The sequence below is a fragment of the Quercus lobata genome, chromosome 2, assembly GCF_001633185.2.
Source record: "Quercus lobata isolate SW786 chromosome 2, ValleyOak3.0 Primary Assembly, whole genome shotgun sequence".
Taxonomy (NCBI): domain Eukaryota; kingdom Viridiplantae; phylum Streptophyta; class Magnoliopsida; order Fagales; family Fagaceae; genus Quercus; species Quercus lobata.
In genome coordinates, this window is record NC_044905.1 from 75,428,882 (window position 1) to 75,455,664 (window position 26,783).

General features: G+C 42.2%; 1 protein-coding gene across 1 annotated transcript in view; it reads right to left on the reverse strand.

Annotated features, from left to right (window-relative positions):
* Nucleotides 1-3,972: 3,972 nt before the first annotated feature.
* Nucleotides 3,973-26,783, reverse strand: part of LOC115976622 (ankyrin repeat-containing protein At5g02620-like) — a 61,205-nt gene continuing 38,394 nt past the window's right edge. Inside the window, exons 3-5 of the mRNA XM_031098038.1 lie at nt 13,799-13,909; nt 12,817-13,382; nt 3,973-4,785 (exon numbers count right to left, since the gene is read on the reverse strand). Coding sequence (XP_030953898.1) covers nt 4,111-4,785; nt 12,817-13,382; nt 13,799-13,909 — 1,352 coding nt within the window. The 3' untranslated portion in view covers nt 3,973-4,110. The remainder of the gene's footprint in view (nt 4,786-12,816; nt 13,383-13,798; nt 13,910-26,783) is intronic.

Consider the following 26,783-nt stretch of genomic DNA (forward strand, 5'->3'; position numbering starts at 1 on the left):
CGTCTTAGGGGGGTTCTTTGCCAAGGATGCCACAAAATCCCTGGACTTCAATCCTGCTTTGAAGGTCGTGAGATGTACCTTGTCATCTGTCTCGTCTATTTCCAACATTCCTCGGGTGAAGCGTGTCACGTAGGACCTTAGTGGTTCCTTCTCTCCTTGTTTGATGGTAAGCAAGTGGTCGGCAGTTCTCTTTGGTCGCTGTCCCCCTACGAAGTGGCGGACAAAGGAGCTTGCTCAACTGCTCGAAATTGTCAATGGACGATGTTGGCAACTTGTTGAACCATTCCCTGGCTGCTCCTTTGAGGGTCGTAGGGAATGAGCGACATAAGATCTCGTCAGGCGGCTGTTGGAGGCCTAGGGTCGTCCTGAAGGTATTCAGGTGATCCAAGGGGTCTTTCAGCCCGTCAAAAGGTTCCAGTTGGGGTAGACGAAACTTGGAGGGTACAGGGCACTCCTGGACGGCTATGGTAAAGGGCGAATCCGTCTTCCGGACGATTCTCTCCAAGCTTTGGTCCGTCTTTCCTTTTATGGCGTTTCTTAGTTCGTCCATCTCTTTCCTCATCTCTCTCAAAAGATCAGAGCTTGCTTCCTCCGGAGTGCTGGTTCGCCTTCTGTTGCTGTCTTCGTCGTCTCCCCTATCTGCACGATTGCTTTCCTGCAGTAGTCGTTGTTTCATCTCTTGGTTCTGTCTTGTGAGTTCTTCCACGGTTGCTGACAGCGACTGGATTTGTAGGGCCAGCGCAGCAGGATCTGGATTTGTACTGGATTCCATTTGGACTGGGGACAGATCACGTTTTGAATCGTCGTTCCCCACAGACGGCGCCAAACTGATGATGAATTGATCGTCAGTTGATTATGATCGTCCAGATGGAAGCCGTTCCTCACCAAATCAATCTTCTGCAATCCGTGGACGAACGAAAGGAAGTAGTTCGCCGGCGTTGTGCCTGCAAAAAGGTCTCCGATGCCAAAGTCAGAAAGATTGACACAGGAGAGCAATGAGAGTAGTGTGCTAGAGTGTTGTCTTACCCCACCCCTTTTGGGGTTCAGTCTTCATATATGTGTGTTTGCAGGTCATTTCTTCTAGCCGTTGGTGGAGTCTTGATGGAGGCTTTAATCTAGCCTTGTAACGCCCTTGCTGGGTGTTAATGATGAGCTGCCATTCCCAACGGTCTGAAGGTTGATTAATGTCTCGTAACCGTTCCGCGAAGAGTGGGAACGAGTGTTCAGGTCTTTGAGGGACGACCTTCTCTCTCTGGACGATTTTAGTAAGGTCGTCCCTATCTTGCATTGTATGGACGATTACCATTTTGGTCGGGCGTATCATATATATATATATATTTTTTTGTTTGTCTTTCTTGCTTTCGAGATTTGAGAGAAATGGCATTGGCGAAGGCCAAAGAGATCATCGTCTCTGGTGGTAAGGTCAAGGCATGTAGTCCAGACTTATTCAATTGCTTCGGCTTTCCTTCAACCACTATGCCTGCCATGCGCTATGGCCTATGGGAACCCGACGCCTGATCGAATACGTCTCGACTACCTTCCTTGTTCTTCATCGCTCAACCTCATGCCCATCCTCTAACCAGTCACAGTTCAGAGAAAGCCACTCGCACTGGCGCCACTTACTTGAGATTTGAGATACATATGATACTATAAGTATTACTTTTTTTTTTTAATTACTCTATTGTATTTATCTTTTTGTATGTTTTCACATGAATAAGTTATTAGGTAGTATTTCAATATAGAATAATTATATATATAGTTTGTGATTCTGCTTAATTAACTGCCTCAAGGCCAAATATTTTTAGTTTTAATATTAATTAATCCATTGGTAAACATCATCATAAAGGTTGGTTGCAGATTAATCATATCCGCATTTAGAACAAAGCAGAGCCCAAATCCTTCCTGCATAGCTGCACTAAAAACAGCCACAAAGAGTCACGATGTAATCTGCTAATTCAGATATATATTTCTTACATTGTATTTATCTATTAAGTTTCTATTTTTATTTTCCCATGAATTATCCATTTTATGATTTTTGTTGGTTCATCAATTCCTTTCGTCACTTAATAATTGGTATCCCTTGGTCACCAGTATTGTCTTGACATCGAATGAGGCCTATACTACTTGATCATAGGCTTCACTTACCTTCGAGTCTGGAAAAAATTAAATATCCTTGACAGAATCCTTACCATAAAGTTCAAAATTCATTTCCACCTTCCCGGTAGTTAGTTTAACTTATTAGTAGGGTCATTACAAATTTGTGATAGGAAATCATTTTGGTTGATTTATTCCCCCATTTCTAACTCTTCATGTAGACAAACTAGCAAATCTCTCTCTGCAATAATTTTACTCCAAACCTAAGAATTAGTACTCTTGGATTGGCGGGAAACGATATATGTTTTTCTGAAACTAGTTTGCTTTAATGAGTAAAAAATCAAAAGGTTTGGATTTTAGCATTGTGACAAAACCATTTGGGAAACAAAGTTTGGTTAATTAATTTAAACTTCCTCAACCCTAGACCCCTTTCAATTTTTCTTGCTTACAACAATAGAGAGGGGAATTGAATTGAGGTCCTTTCCATTGATAGAGATGCTAGGTAATGTTATTCATAAGTAAACAAAACTCTTGATAGCTCATTCATTTTTAGAAGTCATAAGGTTTCCACTAGTTACATATTCGATTAAACGATGAATGAATACACAAACATACTTTTCATGCTAGCTTGAGTATTAGCAATGAGATTCTACAATATCATGCTAAGAATAGCTAGGATTTTTAATAATATACCATTTGTTTATTAAAAAATATAAAATTCAAGTTATTGATTTGAAGTTGATTTATTCGAAACTGAGTTAGCTTATGAATGACTCTACTCCAAATAATAGTTAGGAACCTTTACTTTCTAATTGTAGGAGTCTACTGGATAAATTCCTCAACATGAAGATTAAGCATATCTTTTGAGAAGCTAGCTAATATATGTAAGGATGCCCTTACCATACATGGAGCTTCTCTCCCATGCACTTTTGTTAATTTTGTTAACTTACCACTACTAGAAGAGAATCTAGCCTTTATAACCTTAATTGATCCAATGGTCCTCATTCTTATTTCTCAACCATCATCATTTATGGCCATGAGAAACCCTAGCTAGCTTGTCTTCGAGCATGAAGCTATTCAATGGAGGAGTTCTCCACGAGTGAAGATCTCTTTCTCTTCCGCAACTCGCTTCATTGCGGTGCTATGCTTCTTCAAACCCATCATCTTGGGTTGTTGGGCTTCGATGGCAGATTTGACAGCGGCAGACAGTTTTAAATGGGCAAGACAATAGATTTTTTTTTTTTTTTTTTGACTATCTTGTTTTGAAAATATGAGTTAATAGGGTTGTAATCCAGTGTATTGCAATCTATTCTTATATTTGTACAAATCTGAGGTGTCATTCACTTATTGGAGGACGTAAACAAGGGTGTTTACACCACATACGGTTTGAAATTATTCTGCAGCAATGTTAAGTTGTTGTCATTGACAATATTATGGGGGTGCCTAATTAAATAGAATCGACCTCCTATTAAGGATTTTATTGATTTATCTGGTTACTTCTCCTTCAGGTTCAAATAAACTGAACTCCTGTTAATTAGATAAGACCGTGTTTCATATATAGCATCCTTTTCAAAGGAGTAAGAACTAATCATAAGAAGGAGGACGATAAGTTATAATTGTCTTCCTCAAGCTTCCTTCACTTCCACAGGCAATTTTGATATAGCAGAACCAAGCAATAGCAGTTGACTAGGAAGAAAAATTCAATTATATATATTGAACAAAGAGACTTGGCAATATATCTTGGAAAATGATCAGTACGTTGTTCACAAACCAAGAACAATCAATCTCATTAATTCGATCCATGAAAACTAATACATAGGTTCCAATCTATCATTTATTTTCCTTGCCAAAAAAGGACTGACTGTAAAGGTCCATACATCAAATCGCATTACAAAGAAACAGAACTTATAAAACAAACTGCCGGCCAGAGCACATGGGTTGAGGGAGAAATGACAAGACGAATTCAGGTGCTAAAACTACGAGCCCCCTTGAAATAGATAGACGATGAAATGATGATCACGATCTAAACGGTCGTAATTTGTTCCGAATGTAGATCAGGGGAATTAGGAAAATAAAGGAGGTAATCCCAATCAGGTATACGGGTAAATACAAGCCATACGCTGTAGTGTCATTAGTAAGAGAATAGAGACTTGATTTTTCATCCAAGACTGCTGCTACGCCCGCCGAAAAGGCAAACAACATGAATATAAGGGAGGTCACACCGAGCAACATTACTCCTGGCTGTACTAGACCCTGAACAAAGGTAATTTTCTGAATGACTGGCATGGCAAAGTAGATAACCAATGAGGCAACTGAGGAACCAAATGACAACGTATCAAACATCAGAAAATTTCTGAACTGTTTGTTTTTAACTAAAATTGCCTTCCCATTGCCGTCGTATCCACCAGGCACTTGGAAGGCTGCTGCGAAGGTGACAGTTGTAATGAGTGTCATTACCACTACATTGTATTCTCTCAATTCCTTAAAATCTACGGTATTATTGGCTGCATCCTTTCCTCCCTGGACCTTTGCAGCAGGTTCTATCCTCTGTGACTCTTTAAATTGTTCATGTCCTTCATTTTCAGCAATCTCCTCTTCCTTAGTCTGTCTCTCAACCTCTTGCTCCAAACTCAGTAGAACTTCGCTTCTATACCCCGGCTTTAACATGAGTGGTAGATACAACTCATATATCTACAAGTGATTAGAGAGACCAAAAATTACAGTGAGATCAATAAATAGTAATAAAAATAAGTTAAATAGTAAAATAAGTTGATAAAAATAATTTTTGCTAAATAAATACCTAAAATTATAAATTAATTTTTATCTTGAAAGTTGGAACATGCACGGGTCCCTACGCAGTCATGCCTATCTTATCAGCTTGATATATATATTTGCCAGATTTAATTTCAAACATTTTAATCCATATTCAAGGAGCTCCTCTTTCTAGCAATTTACTATAAGGAGTTCAATGTATATGGAGATGCAATATTATAAATTTCAATTAAAATTATTACACACATTTTTTTTTAATTGAAATTATGAGTTCAATAAATATATGTATAATAGGGTGAGTGTAACAAACACTATCCTACAACCTTAACATTTCCAACTGTTGTGCTATATTTGAATCACTAAAAAAAAATGATTCAATTTTCAAATCACTTTTGTATTGTCATATCAAATTGTAAATTTTATGTGGTAAATTTTTTAATATTTTAGCATCTTTCTTCAACAAAATATCATATCCTCTTCCTTTTACTTTGTTCTAAATTTAGAACCTAATAATTTTGGTCATTATTTAATAATATTTTATTATGATTGAATTTGTCTACAAGACTATGCTTCAAATATATGTGATGATGGCCTCTCTTTAGTGTGTGTGTGTATATATATATATACACACTGATATATACTGCATTTACTCTACATGATATCAATACAAACTAACATGTTGCATATTCAACCATATTACTTAATTAAATTGCCTTCTTTTTAAATAGATCCATTGGCAGGGGCGGCTCTACATGCAACTCAAGGTGGTTACACACTTGCTAAAAAAATATTATATGCTAAACTAATATATTGTGATTATCTTAATAAAAATTTTGAATACCCTGACTTCAGAATTAAAAAAATTTGAGTTTAACAAAAATAAGAGTAGTGCTACACTACACATTCACAAAATTTTCACAATAAATTTAATGTGGTAAGCTATTATTAGTTCTAATTTGGGCTAAATACTAATATTATTTTTTTACCTACTAATAATAGCTTTTTGCATAAGATTTATTGTAAAACTGTTGTAAACGTAGCATTACTTCAAAATTAATTCTGGCTTCAAATATAATTCTTAATCCTTTTTTTAAGCTTCAATAACAACAATAAATATCAGCCCCAATAACAACAAACATAAACCAAACAAAAACAATACAAGACCAAATAACAACTGTGGGGCGCAAATGATTTATGGGCCATGCCCCTCTACCCAGGGAGAGTCCAAAGGCCCAGGCCGAGGAGGATTATGGCCCAAGTTCAACGAAATAGCCTTTGGGTACCGCCGAGGGTAGTTCAGTCCTCGGCAGACCCACAGTACCTCCAAAGGGAAGGGTAAAAACGGTATAGGACTGGAACATGGAAGAAAGATCTAAAATATCCAGGGAAAGCTGCTGTTATTGCCATTTAATGTTCTGAACCCGACAGAGTCGCATTCTTTGGCTTTTACAACCATCCCCAACGACTTTGGGTATGGGCTGATGGGACAAGTATCAGTCTTGGAAAAGTTGACCCTATACGTGGACGAAGGACAATGAACGCAAGGAGATATAAAAGGAAAGATAAGTAAACTAGAGAAGGGGCTGGGAAAAATGGCCAGAAACCAGAGCCTCCCAGCCCACCTCTAGGAAAAAGACTCCAGGGGTGTAGGAAAACTGAAACTGGTACGAACACCGTGAAAAACCCACCGCCTATCAACCAAGGCCTAGCCTTCCAAACCCACGCTCTACAAATGATATTGTTAGGGGCCTTTTCACGTGCGAACCCGACACTGTTACGGTCCGCCACGAATCGCGTCCTTACAATTGGCGCCGTCTGTGGGAAAGGCTTGTGTGTTGGTATAGGAAGTGGGTCGATAGAGCTTCTTCGTTATATCTAACCGTCGGTTATAGAGTTCTAGTATAAAGTTCTGTTAGGGACTATGTTTCTTGATTAGGGGCTTGGTTGGGGAGCCAACTCCCTTAAAGCCAAGGTCCCATGTAAAGAGTAAACTAGGTACCTTGTAACGTTAACCGTATGGATAAACTCTAGGGGCTTGGCCGAGGAGCTAACTCCCCTAAAGCCAAGATCCCACACAATGAGAAAACTAGGTTTTGGACAGAACCAAGGCATTGCATGGTCCACGGACCCAAGCCTCAGGGGAAACCAACTACCTGGATGTGGAAAACTAGTTTTTGGACAGAACCAAGGCATTGCATGGTCCACGGACCCAAGCCTCAGGGGAAACCAACTACCTGGATGTGGAAAACTAGGTTTGGACAGAACCAAGCATTGCATGGTCCTCGACCCAAGCCTCAGGGAAACCAACTACCTGGATGTGGAAAACTAGGTTTTGACAGAACCAAGGCATTGCATGGTCCTCGGACCCAAGCCTCAAGGGAAACCAACTACCTGGATGTGGAAAACTAGGTTTTGGACAGAACCAAGGCATTGCATGGTCCTCGGACCCAAGCCTCAGGGGAAACCAACTACCTGGATGTGGAAAACTAGGTTTTGGACAGAACCAAGGCATTGCATGGTCCACGGACCCAGGCCTCAGGGGAAACCAACTACCTGGATGTGGAAAACTAGGTTTTGGACAGAACCAAGGCATTGCATGGTCCTCGGACCCAAGCCTCAGGGGAAACCAACTACCTGGATGTGGAAAACTAGGTTTTGGACAGAACCAAGGCATTGCATGGTCCACGGACCCAGGCCTCAGGGGAAACCAACTACCTGGATGTGGAAAACTAGGTTTTGGACAGAACCAAGGCATTGCATGGTCCTCGGACCCAAGCCTCAGGGGAAACCAACTACCTGGATGTAGTGAAAACTAGGTTTTGGACAGAACCAAGGCATTGCAAAGTCCTCGGACTCAAGCCTGTGAGGAAACCAACTACTTGGATGAGGAACCAACTATTTAAAGAAAAAACTATGGCCCGTAAACCTCGAAATCCCTCCGAAGAGAACTCCGCGTTAGCAGACGGGTTAATACCTTGATGGCGCGGATTCCTCGGTCTACCCTCGGATCCCCAGTATCAAAGGGGTTGATGCGATACGGCGCAACATATTACCCCAAAAGCACAACCAAAGTCCTTCGCTACTTAGCTACCCTTTCAGACGAATTATTTAGAGATTATCGTTCTCGGACATTGGTCTAGCATGCATCGCGTAGTACTCAGCGCTTATCCCGGTTAGTTCCAAGAATTTAATTTATTGAAAGTTACCATTGTTATACTTGATAATATTTGTGAGTTTAAATTAGTAGGAACCCGTGTTAAAGCATTTTTTCTGCCTGGAATATCCTTAAGGGCAAGCTTGCATTTAATATTCATGCATAAAGTAGTTGTTACGGAGAAGAAAGATATGTATGGAGAAATAGACACATATTTTATTAAGACAAAGGAACAGTACAGTGTACAATGAAAAACTGAAACAAGCTTACACTGAAGCTGACTACATAAGTAAAGGAAAATACAAGCGAGTGGAGAGAAGGCCGTGGGGACAGCTCAGAGGAGAGGTTGGCTACTGCGCCAAGTTATTGTCTAAGGAAACCATTCCTCGACACCTCTGCATGCCCATAACTCAGGCAGCCAAAGAACCTGACCTCAGGCTAACACCATCTACAAAAAAGGTGCTAGGAGCTTGAGGTTGGGAAGCCCCCACAAAAATTTGCCTGCCACAAGGTAGACAGTGCTGATGGTGGAAATTCCTTCTTTGGACATACCGAAAAACTGGCATGACCAGAACCTGCTTCGGATTTCGACTAAAAGAGGGAAGAGGACCCTCTCCCCTATGACGAAATGGAATGCTCCCTTGAACTTGCACCTCCTTGGCCCGTACCTCCCTACTCTGAGTCTCGGGGGGACATGACGCCTTTGTGGCGGAGGGAGCTCCTTTTTCCCAATCTCTGCCTCAAGCATGATGAACTAAGGGAGGAATCTGAAGGATTTGTGTGTGAAAAGGAGCAACTTTCTCTCCTATTTATGTTAAAAGATAAGGTGGTGGCATTTAATTCGCGCAGCGTCCCAAGGAACGCTACAGACAAAACGTCTCTGGCTCGACTTCCAACGTCGTCTGCAACCCTGAGATTAAAGGAGTCTCGAGAAGGTGCACCTCGAACACTGGGACGCCAAAAGGTACCGCGTGATCAAAAGTTATGAAAACACCTCTTAATTTGTGGGCCCAGTAAATTCGCGGCCCAGGCCCGTTCGGCATATGGACCCAGGGACAGAACCAAGGCCTTGTATGGTCCTCGGACTCAAGCCTATGGGGAAACCAAGTACGAAAAATTATAAAAATTACAAGTTTTTGGGCAGAACCAAGGCCTTGTATGGTCCTCGGACTCAAGCCTATGGGGAAACCAAGTACGAAAAATTATAAAAATTACAAGTTTTTGGGCAGAACCAAGGCCTTGTATGGTCCTCGGACTCAAGCCTATGGGGAAACCAAGTACGAAAAATTATAAAAATTACAAGTTTTTGGGCAGAACCAAGGCCTTGTATGGTCCTCGGACTCAAGCCTATGGGGAAGCCAAGCACGAAAAATTATAAAAATTACAAGTTATTGGACAGAACCAAGGCCTTGCATGGTCCTCGGACTCAAGCCTATGGGAAAACCAAATACTTGGATAAGAAAAGGTTTGACTCTCATAAGAAAGGTTACTTGGTAAAAATGTCAGGTCACTTCATCTACGGCTTAAACACCATAAAATGTTAAGGCCAATAAAGGTGTAAGGAAGAGGGTGGAACGCCCCAGCATTTAGTCGTATAAGAGGGCTATTCATTTGGTAGGGGATATGTCCTCGGACGGCTATTTCTCACACGGCATCAAGCCTTCGGTTCTCTCCTCGGCTAGTTCCGGGTGAGTACTATTTTTTTTACGGGTCGGCCTTATTGTGCCAAACACTTCTACTAAAGCTATGGCGACATCATTTTATTATCAAATATTTTGGTCTTAGTCGTCATTGATTTAGATGCTATATTATTGTGCCGAGCAGCGCTTGCAAATTTATGAAAACATAGAGACATAACATGCGAAATAAGGTAGACAACAATTTTTATTAATATAAAAAAATCATTACAACATACAAAAAGGGGCTCAAACGAGCCTATACAAAATGTAAACTGCCTAAGCAACCATTACATCTGTAGTACAGAAAAGTAAACTGTCAAGCGTCTTTTAAACTCGTCTTCAAAATTTCTCCAATCTCTGCCTCATTGCTGCTCATACTGAGAGAGGGACTCACTTTAAAAAAGAAAATGAATGAAGAAGAAGGAAACAGTAAGGAAGAAATCAATGACGAAGATGAGGGGGATGAATAAAGAAGATGAAGGACATGAGTAAAGAAGGAGGAGAAGAAGAGAGAGAGATGAAGAGACAAAGAGAGGAACAAAAGATAGAAAAGAAACAGCACCAGGGCGGAACTGGTGCTGGGAAGACAATAAGAAGAGGGAGGGGAAGGGCACCAAGGAGCAAAAGAGGGAGAAGCAAAAGCACTTAGCCCTTGCCTCCGCCCTGACTCCTAACACGCCGGTGCCATATTAGGTACGCTCGTGAGGAGCCGGATGGTAACGATCTTGGGTGTTCTCGACTCAGTCACGTCGAAAGTTTGACGTGACGAGTCCCTGCTTCGGATTTTGACTGAAAGAAGGATGAGGTTGATTTTGAGTCTTCGCCATCCTTGTCCCGATCGAGCCATGATAAGTTTTATCGGAACGTGGCGTTTTTGGGAGGGGTGGGACTTTTGCATCCCTTGTTGTTATGGTAAAGTATTGTACGATTAAGTGTATAAACCGGCGAGTAAACCAAATCTTAAGGGAGGCTAAGTATTCCAGAGTCGCAGGAGGATGAAAAGGGATTTTTGGTAAAAACAATCACCTCCTCCTGTCCTACTTATACAGAGGGCGGAGCGGGGGGCATTTAATAGGTTCAGATCTCCAAAAGAACCAGCAAACCCAAACACGCCGGTTCCGCTTCTCCACCCCATCAAAATAAACCGTCGAATTAAAGTAGTCTCGTAAATAGTGATTATTCAAAGCGCGTTTTGAATACCCCAAGCGATAAGAATGCATCAAGCGCGAAATTAAAAACTGTCTCGTAGACCGGTGCACCTCTTGGGCATATGAAGCGCCGCCAGCATGTTCAATAGGCCGAATGGATTGGGCCGTAGGAAGAAGTTTGGCATCACCAAAACCCCCCTGTCCAGCCCAGAGGTTGGACAGCCGGGTTTTGAGGGGCTAATGTGGGGCGCAAATGATTTATGGGCCAAGCCCCTCTACCCAGGGAGAGTCCAAAGGCCCAGGCCGAGGAGGATTATGGTCCAAGTTCAACGAAATAGCCTTTGGGTACCGCCGAGGGTAGTTCAGTCCTCGGCAGACCCACAGTACCTCCAAAGGGAAGGGTAAAAACGGTATAGGACTGGAACATGGAAGAAAGATCTAAAATATCCAGGGAAAGCTGCTGTTATTGCCATTTAATGTTCTGAACCCGACAGAGCCGCATTCTTTGGCTTTTACAACCATCCCCAACGACTTTGGGTATGGGCTGATGGGACAAGTATCAGTCTTGGAAAAGTTGACCCTATACGTGGACGAAGGACAATGAACGCAAGGAGATATAAAAGGAAAGATAAGTAAACTAGAGAAGGGGCTGGGAAAAATGGCCAGAAACCAGAGCCTCCCAGCCCACCTCTAGGAAAAAGACTCCAGGGGTGTAGGAAAACTGAAACTAGTACGAACACCGTGAAAAACCCACCGCCTATCAACCAAGGCCTAGCCTTCCAAACCCACGCTCTACAAATGATATTGTTAGGGGCCTTTTCACGTGCGAACCCGACACTGTTACGGTCCGCCACGAATCGCGTCCTTACAACAACAAGTAAAAAAAATTATTCAACAAAAAAACCTATTATAAAACAACAAGATAAAATTTGTAACTCATTCAAAGTATTTAATAAAAATAATTTCTAATTTTATTTTTCCTTGAAAAATGGTACCAAGACAAATATTGTGATAATTGAAATTTCTTAGTGATCACCCTAAATAAAATTCTTAGAGCTGCCATTGTCCACTGGTAAATGGTTAAATTTTTTTTCATCTTATAAATATTAAAAAGACACTAAGCAGTCATTTGGGATGCACTTATAAGTCAACATATTGCTTATTTTCCCTACTAGTTGTGGGTCACACATGAGTCACATATTTATTTTATTTAACTTTTGCATATTTTTCATATTATTTGTGGGTTTCATGTGATTCACGTACTTATTTTATTTTGTTTTTATCTTTTATTAGTATTTTCAACAAAAAAAACTAGATAAAATGTTTCCAACCGGATAAGCTTATAAGCTAGTTTTTTGTTTTTTAACTTTTAGGTATAACTTTTTAAAAATTAATACCTCTTACTTTTTTAAAGTACAAGTATGCTTTAGCATACTTTCACATCAAATGTAAGTAATAGAATTATTTGTTAATTTAAGTGGGATCATATTCACATCAATATTAATATATGAATATCTCCCCCCTCTATAATATTTTCAAAGGAATTCAGAAGAGTGACATTTTCCCGAAGGGGTTTAGATGATCACCTTGTAATTATTACTTATTGGGAAATATAAAAATTAAAATTATTAAAAAAAATTAAAAGAAATAAAAAAGATTTTTTTCCCTAAAAAATAAGAAGGTAAGAGGTTAAAAAATAATTTATCATCTTAACTTTTAAATTCAGGGAGTAGCAATTGCACCCATTCAAATCTTTCCGAAATAGTTTCATTCATAGTAATCATGTTTATAGTTTTTTTGAACTTAAAAGTATGTAGTTAAATAATTAAATTTATCATTTTTCAATAACTTAAACTTTCTAGAAAATTGATAATTTAGAAGTATATGATTAAATGATTAAATTTACTATTTCTTAATAATTTAAATTTTTTCCAAAAACAGTATTTTAACATAGTTTTACGAGGCTTACCCTTATTATAATATTAATCCACCAAAGCGCCGTTATTTTAATCCACCAAAGGCTATCTAATTGAAGAATGTCAGCAACGGTCTTCCCTTCCTTGTTCGTAGCCCTTTTTTCAACTCTCGTATCACCTGCAAGCAATTTCAATACTTTGTATCTCTTTTTGATGGCAGCAAGATGCATAGCCGTGTTTCCTTCGTCGTTTTCTTGCTCATTTATGAGATCCTGAAAAGCTAAAGATGAGAGCAATATTTTCACAGCTTTTGTCCTTCCACTCTCCGCCGCAAGATGAAGAGCTGTCCTACCTCTGTTATCTAACAATTCACAAGTATATGGAAATTTTTCAATGATTGCGCTCATCACATCACAATGTCCTTCCATGGCTGAAATGTGAAGAGCAGACATGCCCTGAATGTCCCGCTCGTAAGCAAGGGAAATATTATTATTTTCCAAAAATAGTTTGACAACTTCGAAATTGCCAAAATATGCAGCATAATGCAGAGGAGTCCAGCCAAAGTCATCAGCTTTCATAATTGCGTTCGGAAATTTGTCCAACATCTTGCGCACAAAATCTACAAAGGAGAGAGAATCATGTTGTTAAGAATTAGCTTTACCCATCCCAAAGCCTAGGCTCATAGACAATATCTTGTTTTTAGAGGATGAGAAGTGAGAACCTCGAGTCTACTCAAATATAATTTTCATTCATTTCCGTAGTTTCCCATCCGTTCCTTTTAGGAACTAGTGGGTTCCTAACACAAAGATAAGGTAAAGATCATAAGAATAGCAACTAGTTTTAATCTAATTAGTTACTAGCCCAAATCCGATCTAGTTCGAAATCCTACTAGATCAAATCTAAATCCAATTGAACTGACCCGTTTGTCAGGACTCAAGTCTGTCTACATTATCACAGAAACATAGAAAAACTTTGTAACAGTATGATAGAACAAAAAGAGAGAGCGAGTATATATCCCTAAGGTAGATGGATTACCTGCTCCGGTAATGTCGAGTTTGCGTGTTTTCAGTTGTGGGGATCCAAAAATGTTCAAGCAGGTTTGTATATTCTGCCACCAATCATTGCGAATGGTTTTAAACCGACTTCCTGTATGAAATAGCCAAGAATAGCTGATGATACCCGAAAACAAAACAATTAAAGTAACTAACACTAAAGTGTATATAGGAGAAGAAAATATTGCAAGTTTTCTCATACCATCATAAAATATCAATTTTGCTAATGACAGATTTGGCTTCCTATTTTCATAATTTGGTGTGTGCCAGTTGTTATTTCTTTTTTTTATATGGTGTGGGAGGGTAATTAGTAATTACAATGGAATAGACAAATTTCTATTAATTTTGTTTTAGTCAACAAAAATTAAGGGAAATCACATTTTATCCCTTAAACTATACACATTTTACACTTACTCACTAAACTATGAGAATGCATACTTACCCTCCTAAACTATACCATTTTTTACACTTACTTTTCCAAACTATAGAATGCATACTTTACCCCCCTAAAACTATATTCATTTTACATTTACCCTATAAATTATGAGAATGTATACTTACTTCCCTAAACTATTATTTATAAGATGAGGTGCAAAGTGCTATACGAGTAATAGTTTAAGAGGTAAGTATACATTCTCATAGTTTATGGGGCAAAAATGATGTAGGTACTAGTTTAGGAGGGTAAAGTGTAATTTTCCTAAAAAAATAACACATAAAAGGACATTTCTAGTTGAAAAGCATACTGTACGGTACCGAGATCCCAAGACTCATATAGGCCCAGGGTCCAGGCCCAATGGAACGGCCCCATTGCCCTAAGCCCTTCTTGAAGCTGCCTTCATATAAAACAAATTTTGGGCCTCGAATCCTGATACATGCTCGGCATAAACTTTCCCGAACAAACATATGGACCCGGTCCTTACAAACCATCAAATGCTCGGGGAGAAACGTTACCGAGCACAATCGGCTAAGCCTGAACCAAGTTCCAAGGCCATAAATGTTGCATCCCACTCTCACCTTAACGCCCACTTAAAACGGATAATATTAGACCTCCAATTGCACTAGCGGTGGCTGTAATTATAATCTCCCCACTAACACAAGCTATAAATAGAAGAAGTTGGGGAAGAGCAAGGGGTTTAGAAAAAAAAAGGAAAAAGAGTCATTAGGAAGGAGAGGAGCAATATCACTTCAAGTCTCTGTGCCGAGAACGACCCAAGGTAGGAAATCTTGAAGCCTACCCTACAAATAGATTGTGAGCCCAAGTGAGTTCAAGCCCAACAGTCTCATTTCTGGAGCGCACAATTGGTGCCCACCGTGGGGCCCTCCTACAAAGCTGTGGTTCGACTGAGACTCAACTAAAGGAAATGTCCGAACGTCATTTAGGAGGGCGTGCTGAAAGCGGTTCCGTGGGATCTTCCCGGGGATCCACGTGGCGGGAACAGAGGCAGAAAAGGCGCGAGGATAGGGAGCGCCTGCGAGGAGAGGAAGAGTCTGGCCTGAGAGAAGGGTCAGATTAGACCCGTCAAACGGTGTCCGGCGTCTCGGGACACAGGCAGTACGATGACAGAGACCGAGAGCTGGAGCGGTTGCGCAGACTGGTGATGGATTTAGAGCTGGAAGCAAGGGGTCGGCGCCAAGAAAGGGACCGCCACCACCGGCAAAGGAGAAATGATAGCACGGGAGATCGGCATGAAGAGAGCTCTAGCCAATCCAGCATGCGACGATTCCGAAATCGATCACCCTCTCAAGAATCACACAGGAATCATTCACATTCCCGAGAGACAGGTCACTACCATGACCGTTCGCGTTCGCATGAATACAGGGATCGAGGGTCAAATTCGCCAGAGGAACGGCGACCCCACAGTGCCGCCATGGACACCATAAGTCGAGCCTTGCGAAGGGCTGCTCGGTCACCATTCTCTAAAGAAACTGAACGGGCCCCTATGCCGAGCAGATTTACAAGACCACCGTCCAGTTCCTACGACGGGAAGACGGACCCTGTGGAGCATGTTAGTCATTACATCCACATGATGTCCTTGCATGCACACAATGATGCCTTGGTGTGTAAGGTATTCCCCTCCAGCCTCGATTCCACGACCCTGAGATGGTTCAACAGGTTATGAAAAGGCTCCATTCTTAGCTTTGCCGAGCTGATTCAAGAATTCGGTAGTAGATTCGTGACATGCAGCCGAGTGCCACAGCCGGTGGACGCGCTACTTTCCATAAAGATGAGGGTCGGGGAAACCCTCTGGAGTTATGCAAGCCGGTACTGGGAACTCTACAATGAGATTGGTGGAGGAAATGAGAAGATTGAGGCAAGCACCTTCAGGATAGGGCTCCCCGAAGACTCTGAATTGCGGGAGTCATTAACGAAAAGACCTCCTGAGGATATGAGGCAGCTCATAAGGCGCATTGAGGAGTACAAATGCCTAGAGGATGATTAGCTGCAGAACAGGGGGAAAGCACCGTTACTCGGGAGATCTCGGCAGGGCGTTGTGCCGGTAAGACCAAAAAAAGACTTCAGGATGCAGGAACCAAGGGCGCAAATTGAAGGAGTTAATGTGGCGTTCAAAGAGCCCTTGCATAAAATCTTAGATCAGATCAAGAACGAATCATTCTTCAGGTGGCCGAACAAAATGGGAGAGGATATATCTCGGAGGAACCAGAACCTGTACTGCACATACCATAGAGATAAAGGGCACACCACCGAGCAGTGTCGAGTACTAAAAGATTATCTCTGGCAGCTAGTAAAAGCGGGGTACCTGAAGGAGTTTGTAGTGGACTTCATGGATCGGGAATCTGGCCAGGATGTTCAACAGAAAAGGAACCCCCTCTAGCCACCACTGGGGGTGATCGAAATCATCCACGCTGCACCAAGAGGTACGACAGCAGCTAAGAGGGTATCGGCAGTGGCTTACATGGAAAGAGAATCACCCGAGAAGAAGAAGAAAGTTGAACGGCAGACCATCTCATTCGGGGAAGAGGATTTGGAGGGGACGGTGCAACCCCATGATGATGCGTTGGTAGTAACTTCTCGGATAAGTGGTTTCCTGGTGAAAAGGGTGATGATAGACCAAGGAAGCGGGGCTGACGTCATGTACCCGGACCTGTTCGAAGGGCTCGGACTAAAGAGTCAGGATTTGGTGAAATATGACACGCTGCTGGTCTCATTCGACGAGAGAATAGTGGTTCCCGAAGGACAAATCTCCCTCTCGGTGGGCATGGAAGGCAAGGAAGTCATAGTGACATTCATAGTAGTCCGATCATTCTCACCATATACTGCAATCCTGGGGAGGCCGTGGATTCACGTAATGAAGGTTGTTCCGTCCACCCTCCACATGAAAGTAAAATTTCCCACCGAATATGGTGTCGCCGAGGTAAAAGGAAACCAACGAGTGGCAAGGCAGTGTCTTGTCGCCGCGGTCAGGTGGAAGAGTGAACAGCTCGGGCAGGAGGAGCAGACTAATAGAGAAACTTTATAGCAATTACCGAAGCCCCGAGGAGAAACGGGGGCAGACGTTGCCGAGGAGGTATTGAAGGTTAGAATTTTTCTAGATACTGACAGGTATTTCCAGATAGGTACAAGCATGAATGACCGAGAAAGAGTGGAGATGTTGTTGTTCCTTTTGCAGAACATAGACGTTTTTGTGTGGAACCCGTATGAAGTGCCCGGCGTAGATCCCGAGTTCATTGTCCACAGACTTAACGTGGACCCATCATTCCCCCCGAAAAAGCAAAAGCCGAGAAGAGCATCAAAGGAACATGTTGACGCAGTGAACTTGGAGGTCCAGCGGCTAAAGGAAGCTGGAGTGATAAGAGAGATATTCTTCCCGAGATGGCTAGCGAACACGGTGGTAGTGAAGAAAAAGAACGGCAAATGGAGAGTTTGTGTGGACTTCACAGACTTGAACAAGGCATGTCCCAAGGATCCGTTCCCCATGCCCAAGATTGACCAACTGGTGGACGCGACATATGGGCACCCGAGGATGAGCTTCTTGGACGCTTTCTAGGGTTACCGCCAGATTGCCTTGGCGCCTGAGGACCGAGAAAAGACAGCATTCATCTCCCCAACTGCAAACTATCACTACGAGGTCATGCTGTTTGGATTGAAGAACGCCGGGGCCACGTATCAACGGATGATGACGAGGATGTTCCGAGAAAAAATTGGGTGCACAGTTGAAGTATACATTGACGACATGGTGGTGAAAAGCAGGAAAGTGTCACAACACACAGAAGACCTCCAGGGAGTATTTAAGATACTCTGGCGGCATAAATTGCGCCTGAATGCTGAGAAGTGCACTTTCGGTGTGGGGGCTGGCAAGTTCCTGGGTTATCTGGTTTCTACTCGGGGGATAGAGGCCAACCCCGACCAAATAGAGGCTGTGAAGCGTCTCAGGCCACCAAGCAATCCCAAAGAGGTGCAAGTGCTTACCAGGATGTTAGCCGCCCTAAACCGATTTATCTCCAAATTCGCCGATCGCTGCCGGCCATTTTATCAACTTCTGAAGAAGTGGAAGGGGTTTCATTGGGACAAAGGATGTGATGAGGCTTTTCAAGAACTGAAGGAATACTTGGCAAAGGAGCCAATGTTGACGGCCCCGGATCCCGGGGAAGATTTGTTTATGTACCTCTCGGTCACTGACCATGCCGTAAGTGCCGTGTTACTAAGGGATCAAGGAGTACAGATGCCAGTATATTACATAAGCAAGACCTTAGTAGATGCCAAGACAAGGTACTTGCCCCTGGAGAAGTTGGTTTTAGCCCTGGTACACGCCACCAGGAAATTGCCACATTACTTTTAGGTCCATACGGTGTTTGTCCTCACCGAGTATCCATTGTAGTCACTGTTAAAAAGATTAGACTTCACGGGCCGAATTGCCAAATAGGGGACTCGATTGGGTTCGTTCGACATAAGGTACCGACCAAGAAGCTCGGTGAAAGGACAGGTTCTTGCAGATTTCATTGCAGAATTCACACCTAAGAACGACGGGAAGGTAATTTGTAATGCAGAAATTCATCCGTGGAAGTTGTTTGTAGATGGTACCTTTAATGCTATGGGGGTCGGGGCTGGTATTGTCATAATCACTCCAGAGGGTATACGATTAGAACACGCCTTCATATTAGGATTCAAAGCCTCGAACAACGAAGCCGAATACGAGGCCCTACTGGCTGGTTTGAGGACCGTATTGTGTCTGGGCGCAAAAGATGTTGAGATTTATTCAGACTCTTAGCTGGTTGTTTATCAAATCACGGGAAGCTTCGAAACTCGGGACTCACGGATGAAAGCCTATCTAAATGCAGCTAAGCGGATTATTGGCCAATTCGGAATGGTGAAGATTGCTCAGGTAGGTCGGTCTCAAAACAAACACACCGACTCACTGGCCACATTGGCCTCATCCTCAACCGAGAATATACCTAGGCTGGTCAAGATAGAGCTTATAGGGGAGCCAAGCATAGAGGTGAAAAGTGATGACAAGCTGGCTGGGGTTGAAGTTGCCATGATGTCGAAGGCAAATCCGTGTTGGATGAACCCGATCATTGACTTCATAGCCGAGGATAAAATTCCGGACAATGAGAAGGAGGCAAAAAAGATTCGCCGGGTAGCTTCCCGGTACTGGTTGTTGGCAGACCGCAAGTTGTATTGGAGGTTTTTCGCAGGCCCTTACCTTTTATGTCTACATCCCGAGAAAGTTAACGAACTTCTGACCGAGTTGCATGATGGGGTGTGTGGTGGCCATGTGGGGGGACGGTCTCTAGCGCACAGGGCCATGACCCAGGGGTTTTGGTGGCCACAGATGCAGAAAGATGCCGCAGAATATGTCAGGAGGTGTGAACAATGCCAAAAGCACACCCCTCTGATCCACCAGCCGACAGGACGTCTAAACCCTATAAACAGCCCATGGCCATTCGCATAATGGGGGCTAGACATCCTCGACCCGTTTCCCCGAGCAACAGGTAATCGCCGTTTTATGTTAGTGGCTGTGGATTACTTCACAAAGTGGGCGGAAGCCGAGGCATTGGCCAACATTCGGGATATCGACGTAAAAAAGTTTGTGTGGAAAAATATAGTTACAAGGTTTGGAGTACCGAACTCACTAGTCTCAGACAATGGACTACAAGTTGATAGCAAAGCTTTCCGAGCATTCTGCAATGAACTCGGCATAAAGAAAAAGTATTCAACCCCGGCATATCCACAAAGTAATGGCCAAGCCGAGGCTGTGAACAAGACGATTCTGAACGGTCTCAAGAGAAGGTTGGACGGGGCAAAAGGGAGATAGGCTGAAGAGCTACCTAATGTATTATGGGCTTACTGCATGACCCCAAAAAGATCCACGGGCGAGACCCCTTTTTCTTTGACGTACGAGGCGGAGGCCGTGATACCAACCGAGGTGAGCTTATGCAGTGCACGAGTCGCAGGGTTTGAGCCCGCCCAAAACACCAACCTGATGATGGAGCGTTTGGACTGGCTAGAAGAATGCAAGGATGCTGCAATCATACGACTTGCCGAGTATCAGCAGAAACTAGCCCAAAGATACAACCAAGATGTGAAGGGAAGGGAATTCAGTGCCGGGGAATTGGTGCTAAGAAAGGTCGTGGGAAACATGCGAGACATAACTGCAGGGAAGCTTGCTCAAACCTGGGAAGGACCATACAGGGTTACTGCAATCACCGGCGCAGGGGCCTACTACTTGGAAGACCTTGATGAGAGGCCGCTTCCTCGGTCGTGGAATGCCAACAACTTAAAGAAGTTTTACGCGTGACCATCCGTGTAAGCCAAAATTTGTATGTTGTTAAAGTCAAGATTATGAAGGATTTGCTTGTATATGCTGTTTTCGGTTCCATTATTGCACACCAAGAGAATTGTGAATAGAAAAAGTCTAAGGACAGAAACCTGACCCTCGGCTCGATTAAAATCGCCGAGCAGGTGGAAACCTTATCACTGAGAAAATAAAAAGTCTAAGGACAGAAACCTAACCCTCGGCTCGATTAAAATCGCCGAGCATGTGGAAACCTTATCACTGAGAAAATAAAAAGTCCAAAGACAGAAACCTGACCCTCGGCTCGATTAAAATCGCCGAGCAGGTGGAAACCTTATCACTGAGAAAATAAAAGTCTTAAGGACAGAAACCTGACCCTCGGCTTGATTTAAATCGCCGAGCAGGTGGAAACCTCATTACTGAAAATAAAAAATCTAAGGACAAAAACCTGACCCTCGTCTCGATTAAAATCGCCGAACAGGTGGAAACCTCATCACTAAAAATAAGAAGCTTAAAGACAAAAACCTGATTCTCGGCTCGATTACAATCGCCGAGTAGGTTGTAACCTAATCACTTAAAACACAAAAAATCTAAGAGCAGAAACCTGACCCTCGACTCAATTAAAATCACCGAGCAGGTGAAAACCTTATCGTCACCTGCGAATAAAAGGACAAAAAACATTATACTCGGCAGAACAATATGGGAACCCTAAACCTTTACAAACATTAAACACATTGTCACTCTCGGATTATCCAAAGCACCGCACAGCAGGTTTTGGGGTATCATTCCATTCGCGGTAAAAACACTGGCATAGTCTAAGCAAAACACAAATAGAGATTCATGCAACAAATTAAAACCAAAGTTAAAAACGGTAGTTGTTTACGGGTCAATCCCGCGGAATAAAAGAAATTGTTCATTCACCACATCCCGGTGACATAGGCAAATAAAGCTTCAAGATAATAAATTAAAAACGCGATAAAGACAAGTAAAAGCATAAAAAAATCAAACTGCAGGTAATCAGCTGGAAGGCCGGGACGGATTTATCACCTCTTGTTGGTCGGCCAGGGGATAACATGAGTCTTCACCGAGAAGATCCTGTACAGTTGGGATGCTGGTGGCTTCCAAGTCATCTGGCTCGGCGTGCGCATCAATCTGTTCAACCAGCTCCCTTATGCTTGCTGTCTCTTCCTCGTCAGCAACAACTGGGGGATCCTGTAAGGCAGTAACAGGACTCGGGAAAGGAATTTGGCCGGGGTCTCTCAGGTGAGAATCCTCGGGAACTCCCAATGCTTGAAGGGCGGCAAACCACCCTGCCTCAAAACCTAGCTTCCGAGCCTGGTCCACTACCGGCTCCGCGGATTTCTCAGCATCAGCAAATCCTTCATTGTACCATTTCTGCTCACAGGCCTCCAGGGCTGCTCTAAGGTCGGCTAACTCCTCAGCTTGAGAGGTGTTGAGGCTGACGGTTTCAGCTAGCTTCACGTCTGTTTCGTTTTGCTGGGCCAAAAGCTCTACACACCTCTTTTCTGCCAGTGCCCTGTTTTTCTCAGTGGCAGTGGCTTTCTTCTTGGCGGTCTCAGCTGCCTTTAGTTTTTCCTTCGCTGTTTTGGCCGCTGACTCCCGCGCCCCCTTCTCCCACTCGACTTCCTCGGCAAGATCCCGTGCCCGGCCAACCACTATGTGGGCAAGTTGTGCAGCCTGACAATCACAAAAGTTAGTAAGAAAGTAGAAGTGAATACGTGGAAAGAAAGGGATAACTAAAGAATTACCACTATAGCATGCCATTCTAGCCGGCGCCCCACGGACTCCTTAGATCCTTCTTCAAAGGCATGCACGTCCTCGGGAAGCAGAAGGCCTTCGGCCAGGGACTGAGCAACACGGCCGCCCTCTCCTTTTTCCCACATCCGCACACATGCTGTTGAAGGCAAAGGCTTGTCGTCCAACAAAAACTTTGGCTTCCACACTGAAGCAGCTTGGGAGGAGGACGTGACCCCCGGCCCAACCTGGGCCTGTTGATCACGGATTACGATCCCCCCCGTTGGCTGGGGAGGAGTTTGGGTGGCAACATCTCTCGGACCCGAGGATGGCTGATCGGTGACCCTCTGCTTCTTACGGGCTCACCCGGCTTGAGAAGAGGGTGGAGGGTGAGGCACCTGACTCCGGCCCTGGGATGGTGGGGGCTAAGTGGCTTGCCGCGCACCAGGCACAAAGCGGTTAATGGTTATAACCCTCCATGACACCATGTTTCCGCCGGGTTGGTTATCCTCTGCCTCGGCTGCTGGCTGCTCGGGTTTGGTGGGCGGATTCTGAGGCTCCGCTTGCTCTTGAACGGCTTCCTCCTGTTGGATAGCCTCGTGGGCTAACTCTCTAAGGCGCCGAGACACACACTCCGTGGAGTCGTCTCGCAAAGGGGCTAGCTCGTTCGAGCAGGTGAAGCGCTGTCCAAACTCCCTCGCCTCCCCGGTTGTAAGCTTCGGCGACAAGAAGTTAGCGTATCGGACGTCTATGTATGACAGCAAGGGGCTATCCACTAGAAGCGCCTGCTTGAAGGTTTGCCAGGTGGAGTAAACTGGCTCTACTCGGAGGATCAAATGCGATGCTCGGAGCTGTCCGTCCCAATGCACGAATATCTCGGAACGGAGTATAAAGTTCAAGTCTCTGACGTGGACGGTTCTGATGTCTGGAACGAACACTTTTCTGTCTGCAAAAGAACGACTGTTATATCAGTATCTGGCAATAAAGATTTACTTCAACAAAAAGAAAAGGGAAAAGGGGAGGAAAACAATTAAATCAAGGGATTGGTACAAACCCACTTCACGCCGTGAAAGAGGGCAAGGGACGTCCCCGGAAAACCAATTGCCGCGCACCCGAACGTACTCCCCGGCGGAGTTCCTGTTCGAATCAGATAGGCATGATATTAGCCATACCCGGTTATCTCTTGTCTTTAGGTAATAGTTGGTAGCCTTATTCCCATAGAGGCTATACATATGGTTAATGTCATGATAGTCTAATTGCAAGTCAAAGGTATGATTCAACCTACTGACGCAGCTAACTACCAGGTAAAAGTTGGGGAGAAGCTGGTCGAGACACAGTCCGTAGTACCTGTATCTGTTAAAAGGGGATCTACGGGGAACCTAACCCCGCCCTCCAAAATTGACATCAAAGGGAAGAAAGCGGTGCCTCGTCCTCGGTGTAGAGCAATTTCGCTCTCGTGGCAGTAAGCCACTTCCACGTCATCGGGAATACTAAACTTGTTCCTAAAGGTGGCCAAGGCGACCGAGGACTCTAGAAGGTAAGAATAACCCATCTATGATGCTCGATGCTATGAAAGGGAACTTGAAGAAATAAGTTGAAGGAATAGGAAGAGGAAGAAAACTTACTTTGGGTTCTAGGGAGGGAGGGAACTCTGGGCAGGTGAGTAAGCGCACAGAAAGTTGGTCGGCAGAGAGTAAACTCAAGAAATCAGAGATGGAGAAAAAGTGAAAGAATGTTCTGAGGGCAACTATTTATAGGGTCAAAAACGGGGGGAAAAGTAACGTTCAATCAGGTAATAAATGGGCACGATTTACGAACAGCTCTGCGAATACCAAAGCCAACCGATACGCACGACACTTCGGTTCACGAACCGTCAGACAATAATGACAACTGTACCTGACGCTGCGAAACAGCGCGTCTTTTGAGATGAGCATTAGTGAGAAGCCATAACCACGAGTCCCCGGCCCAAAACCCCCGAGATCGAAAGGCTTAGCTAACTCCTTGATTCTTCTCGGCAACCGGGTATGAATCAAGGGGGGCTAATGTACGATACCGAGATCCCAAGACTCATATAGGCCCAGGGTCTAGGCCCAATGGAACGGCCCCATTGCCCTAAGCCCTTCTTGAAGCTGCCTTCATATAAAACAAATTTTGGGCCTCGAATCCTGATACATGCTCGGCATAAACTTTCCCGAACAAACATATGGACCTGGCCCTTACAAACCATCAAATGCTCGGGGAGAAACGTTACCGAGCACAATCGGCTAAGCCTGAACCAAGTTCCAAGGCCATAAATGTTGCATCCCACTCTCACCTTAACGCCCACTTAAAATGGATAATATTGGACCTCCAATTGCACTAGCGGGGGCTGTAATCATAATCTCCACACTAACACAAGCTATAAATAGAAGAAGTTGGGGAAGAGCAAGGAGTTCAGAAAAAAAAGAAAAAGGAAAAAGAGTCATTAGGAAGGAGAGGAGCAATATCACTTCGAGTCTCTGTGCCGAGAACGACCCAAGGTAGGAAATCTTGAAGCCAACCCTACAAATAAATTGTGAGTTCAAGCCCAACAGTCTCATTTCTGGAGCGCACACATACGTTATGTCCAAAACTAGAAAGTTGAATATTACTCCAAGACACAAGTTAGGAGTATTCACATTAGTGCTTATATAATAAAAAAATACCACATTTTAGCTAACAAAGTTCAAAATTCACTCACTTCAGTTCATACAAAGTCATGTAAAAATACATAGTTGTTACAGTAACTGTGTAAATTTACATTGGCAATATACATTTTGCATTTAATTTTTTTAATTTTTTATTTTTACATATCTCGAGGATGAAAGAAGAGAGTGAATAATGGTTGTTTTGCAATAAGAAAAAAACAATTAAAAAATCAAGAAAATTGATATTTTAATGAAATGTATTGTAAAATAAATAATTTGACGTGGAATGTTTTGAAAAGTGATTATATAAAATAGAAAAAGTAGCTAAGTTCTTATGCTAAAATATATAAAAATTTTGCATGAACTAATGTAAATGCTCAACTCATTGTAGAGTATTCACATTAACTTGTACAAAAATTAATATCTATTTTAATATAAGAATTTATTTTTTCTATTTTATATAATCACTTTTCTAAAAACACCTACATTAAATTAATTATCTATTTTACACTATATTTTATTAAAATATTATTTTTTATCAATTTTTAATTACATTTTCAACTAATCTCAATATGAATAAAGAGATATTAAAAAATAGATTTACATATGAATAGTATTTCTATATATTTATGAGGTTATTGTAGCTCATGACCATGGGCGGAGCGGCCCCGGGGGGGGTGGGGCAGTTGCCCCCTGACTTGCCCCAACATTTGTATATAATAGTATAATACTAGAGTTTGATGTTAGAAAGCATAAGTTTTCCCCCCCGCAAATATCAGAAAGCCTATTACTTTAAGAGGAAAAAAAAACAATCACCATGCTAGTTCTTGTTTTTTCCTAGCGGGCCACTTAAATAGTTAAATTCACTATTATAAAATTTCTTTGCTTTTCACAGGGTCACAGTACATAGTACAAACTGCAAATTACAAACTAGTATTTTTAAGACATAAAAAAGGTCAATGATGAAAGAATTGAAATCACCTTCTTTTTGTGTGTAGAGCATTAAAAAAAAAAAAAAAAAAAATTCTACTTTGTGTTCTTTCCATTCAGGATGTAAACCACAATATATGATTTAAATTTATTTAATGACCCACATGTATGAGGTGATGTGCTAATTTGAGGAATATAATTAAATTGTTGTGAATTTTTATTGTGTCCTTAACATGACTCATATTTTCTTCTAATTTTTCACAGTTTTATACACTTTCTATAAATCTAAATTTTAACTACTTAAACAAATAAAGAAACATATGCTTAATTCTACAAATTTTTTTAAAAGAATTCAAGGCACTAAAATATTAATACAACTTTATAGGTATATTATTATATTCTTAACACTCCTACATTAATTTATTTTCTCAATTTATTTTAATTTCAACATTATGTATTTAGATTATTTTATTATTATTATTGTTATTTACTATAATTTGATTTTTTTTTTTTGTTTTCTTTATTTGAATGATATGAAATATATATACACACACACATGTAGTTAATTGAGCTTATGAATAAACATGATCATAATAATGAGTATCGAGGTGTCATTTAATTTTGCCCCCCCAAGTTGAAACCCTAACTCCATCACTGCTCAAGATATCTTATTTTACAAAAGTTTACATGGATTTATGTGACTTGTGACTGATTTTTGAGGTTGTAAGTCCAAAATTTATCACTTGTGGTATTATATATGGACTCACGTGGATACACAAAATAACGTAAATTAAATTTTGGCCAAAACAAAAAAAAAAAAGTATATATCATCCAATATATATATATAGCAAAAGAAAACGTC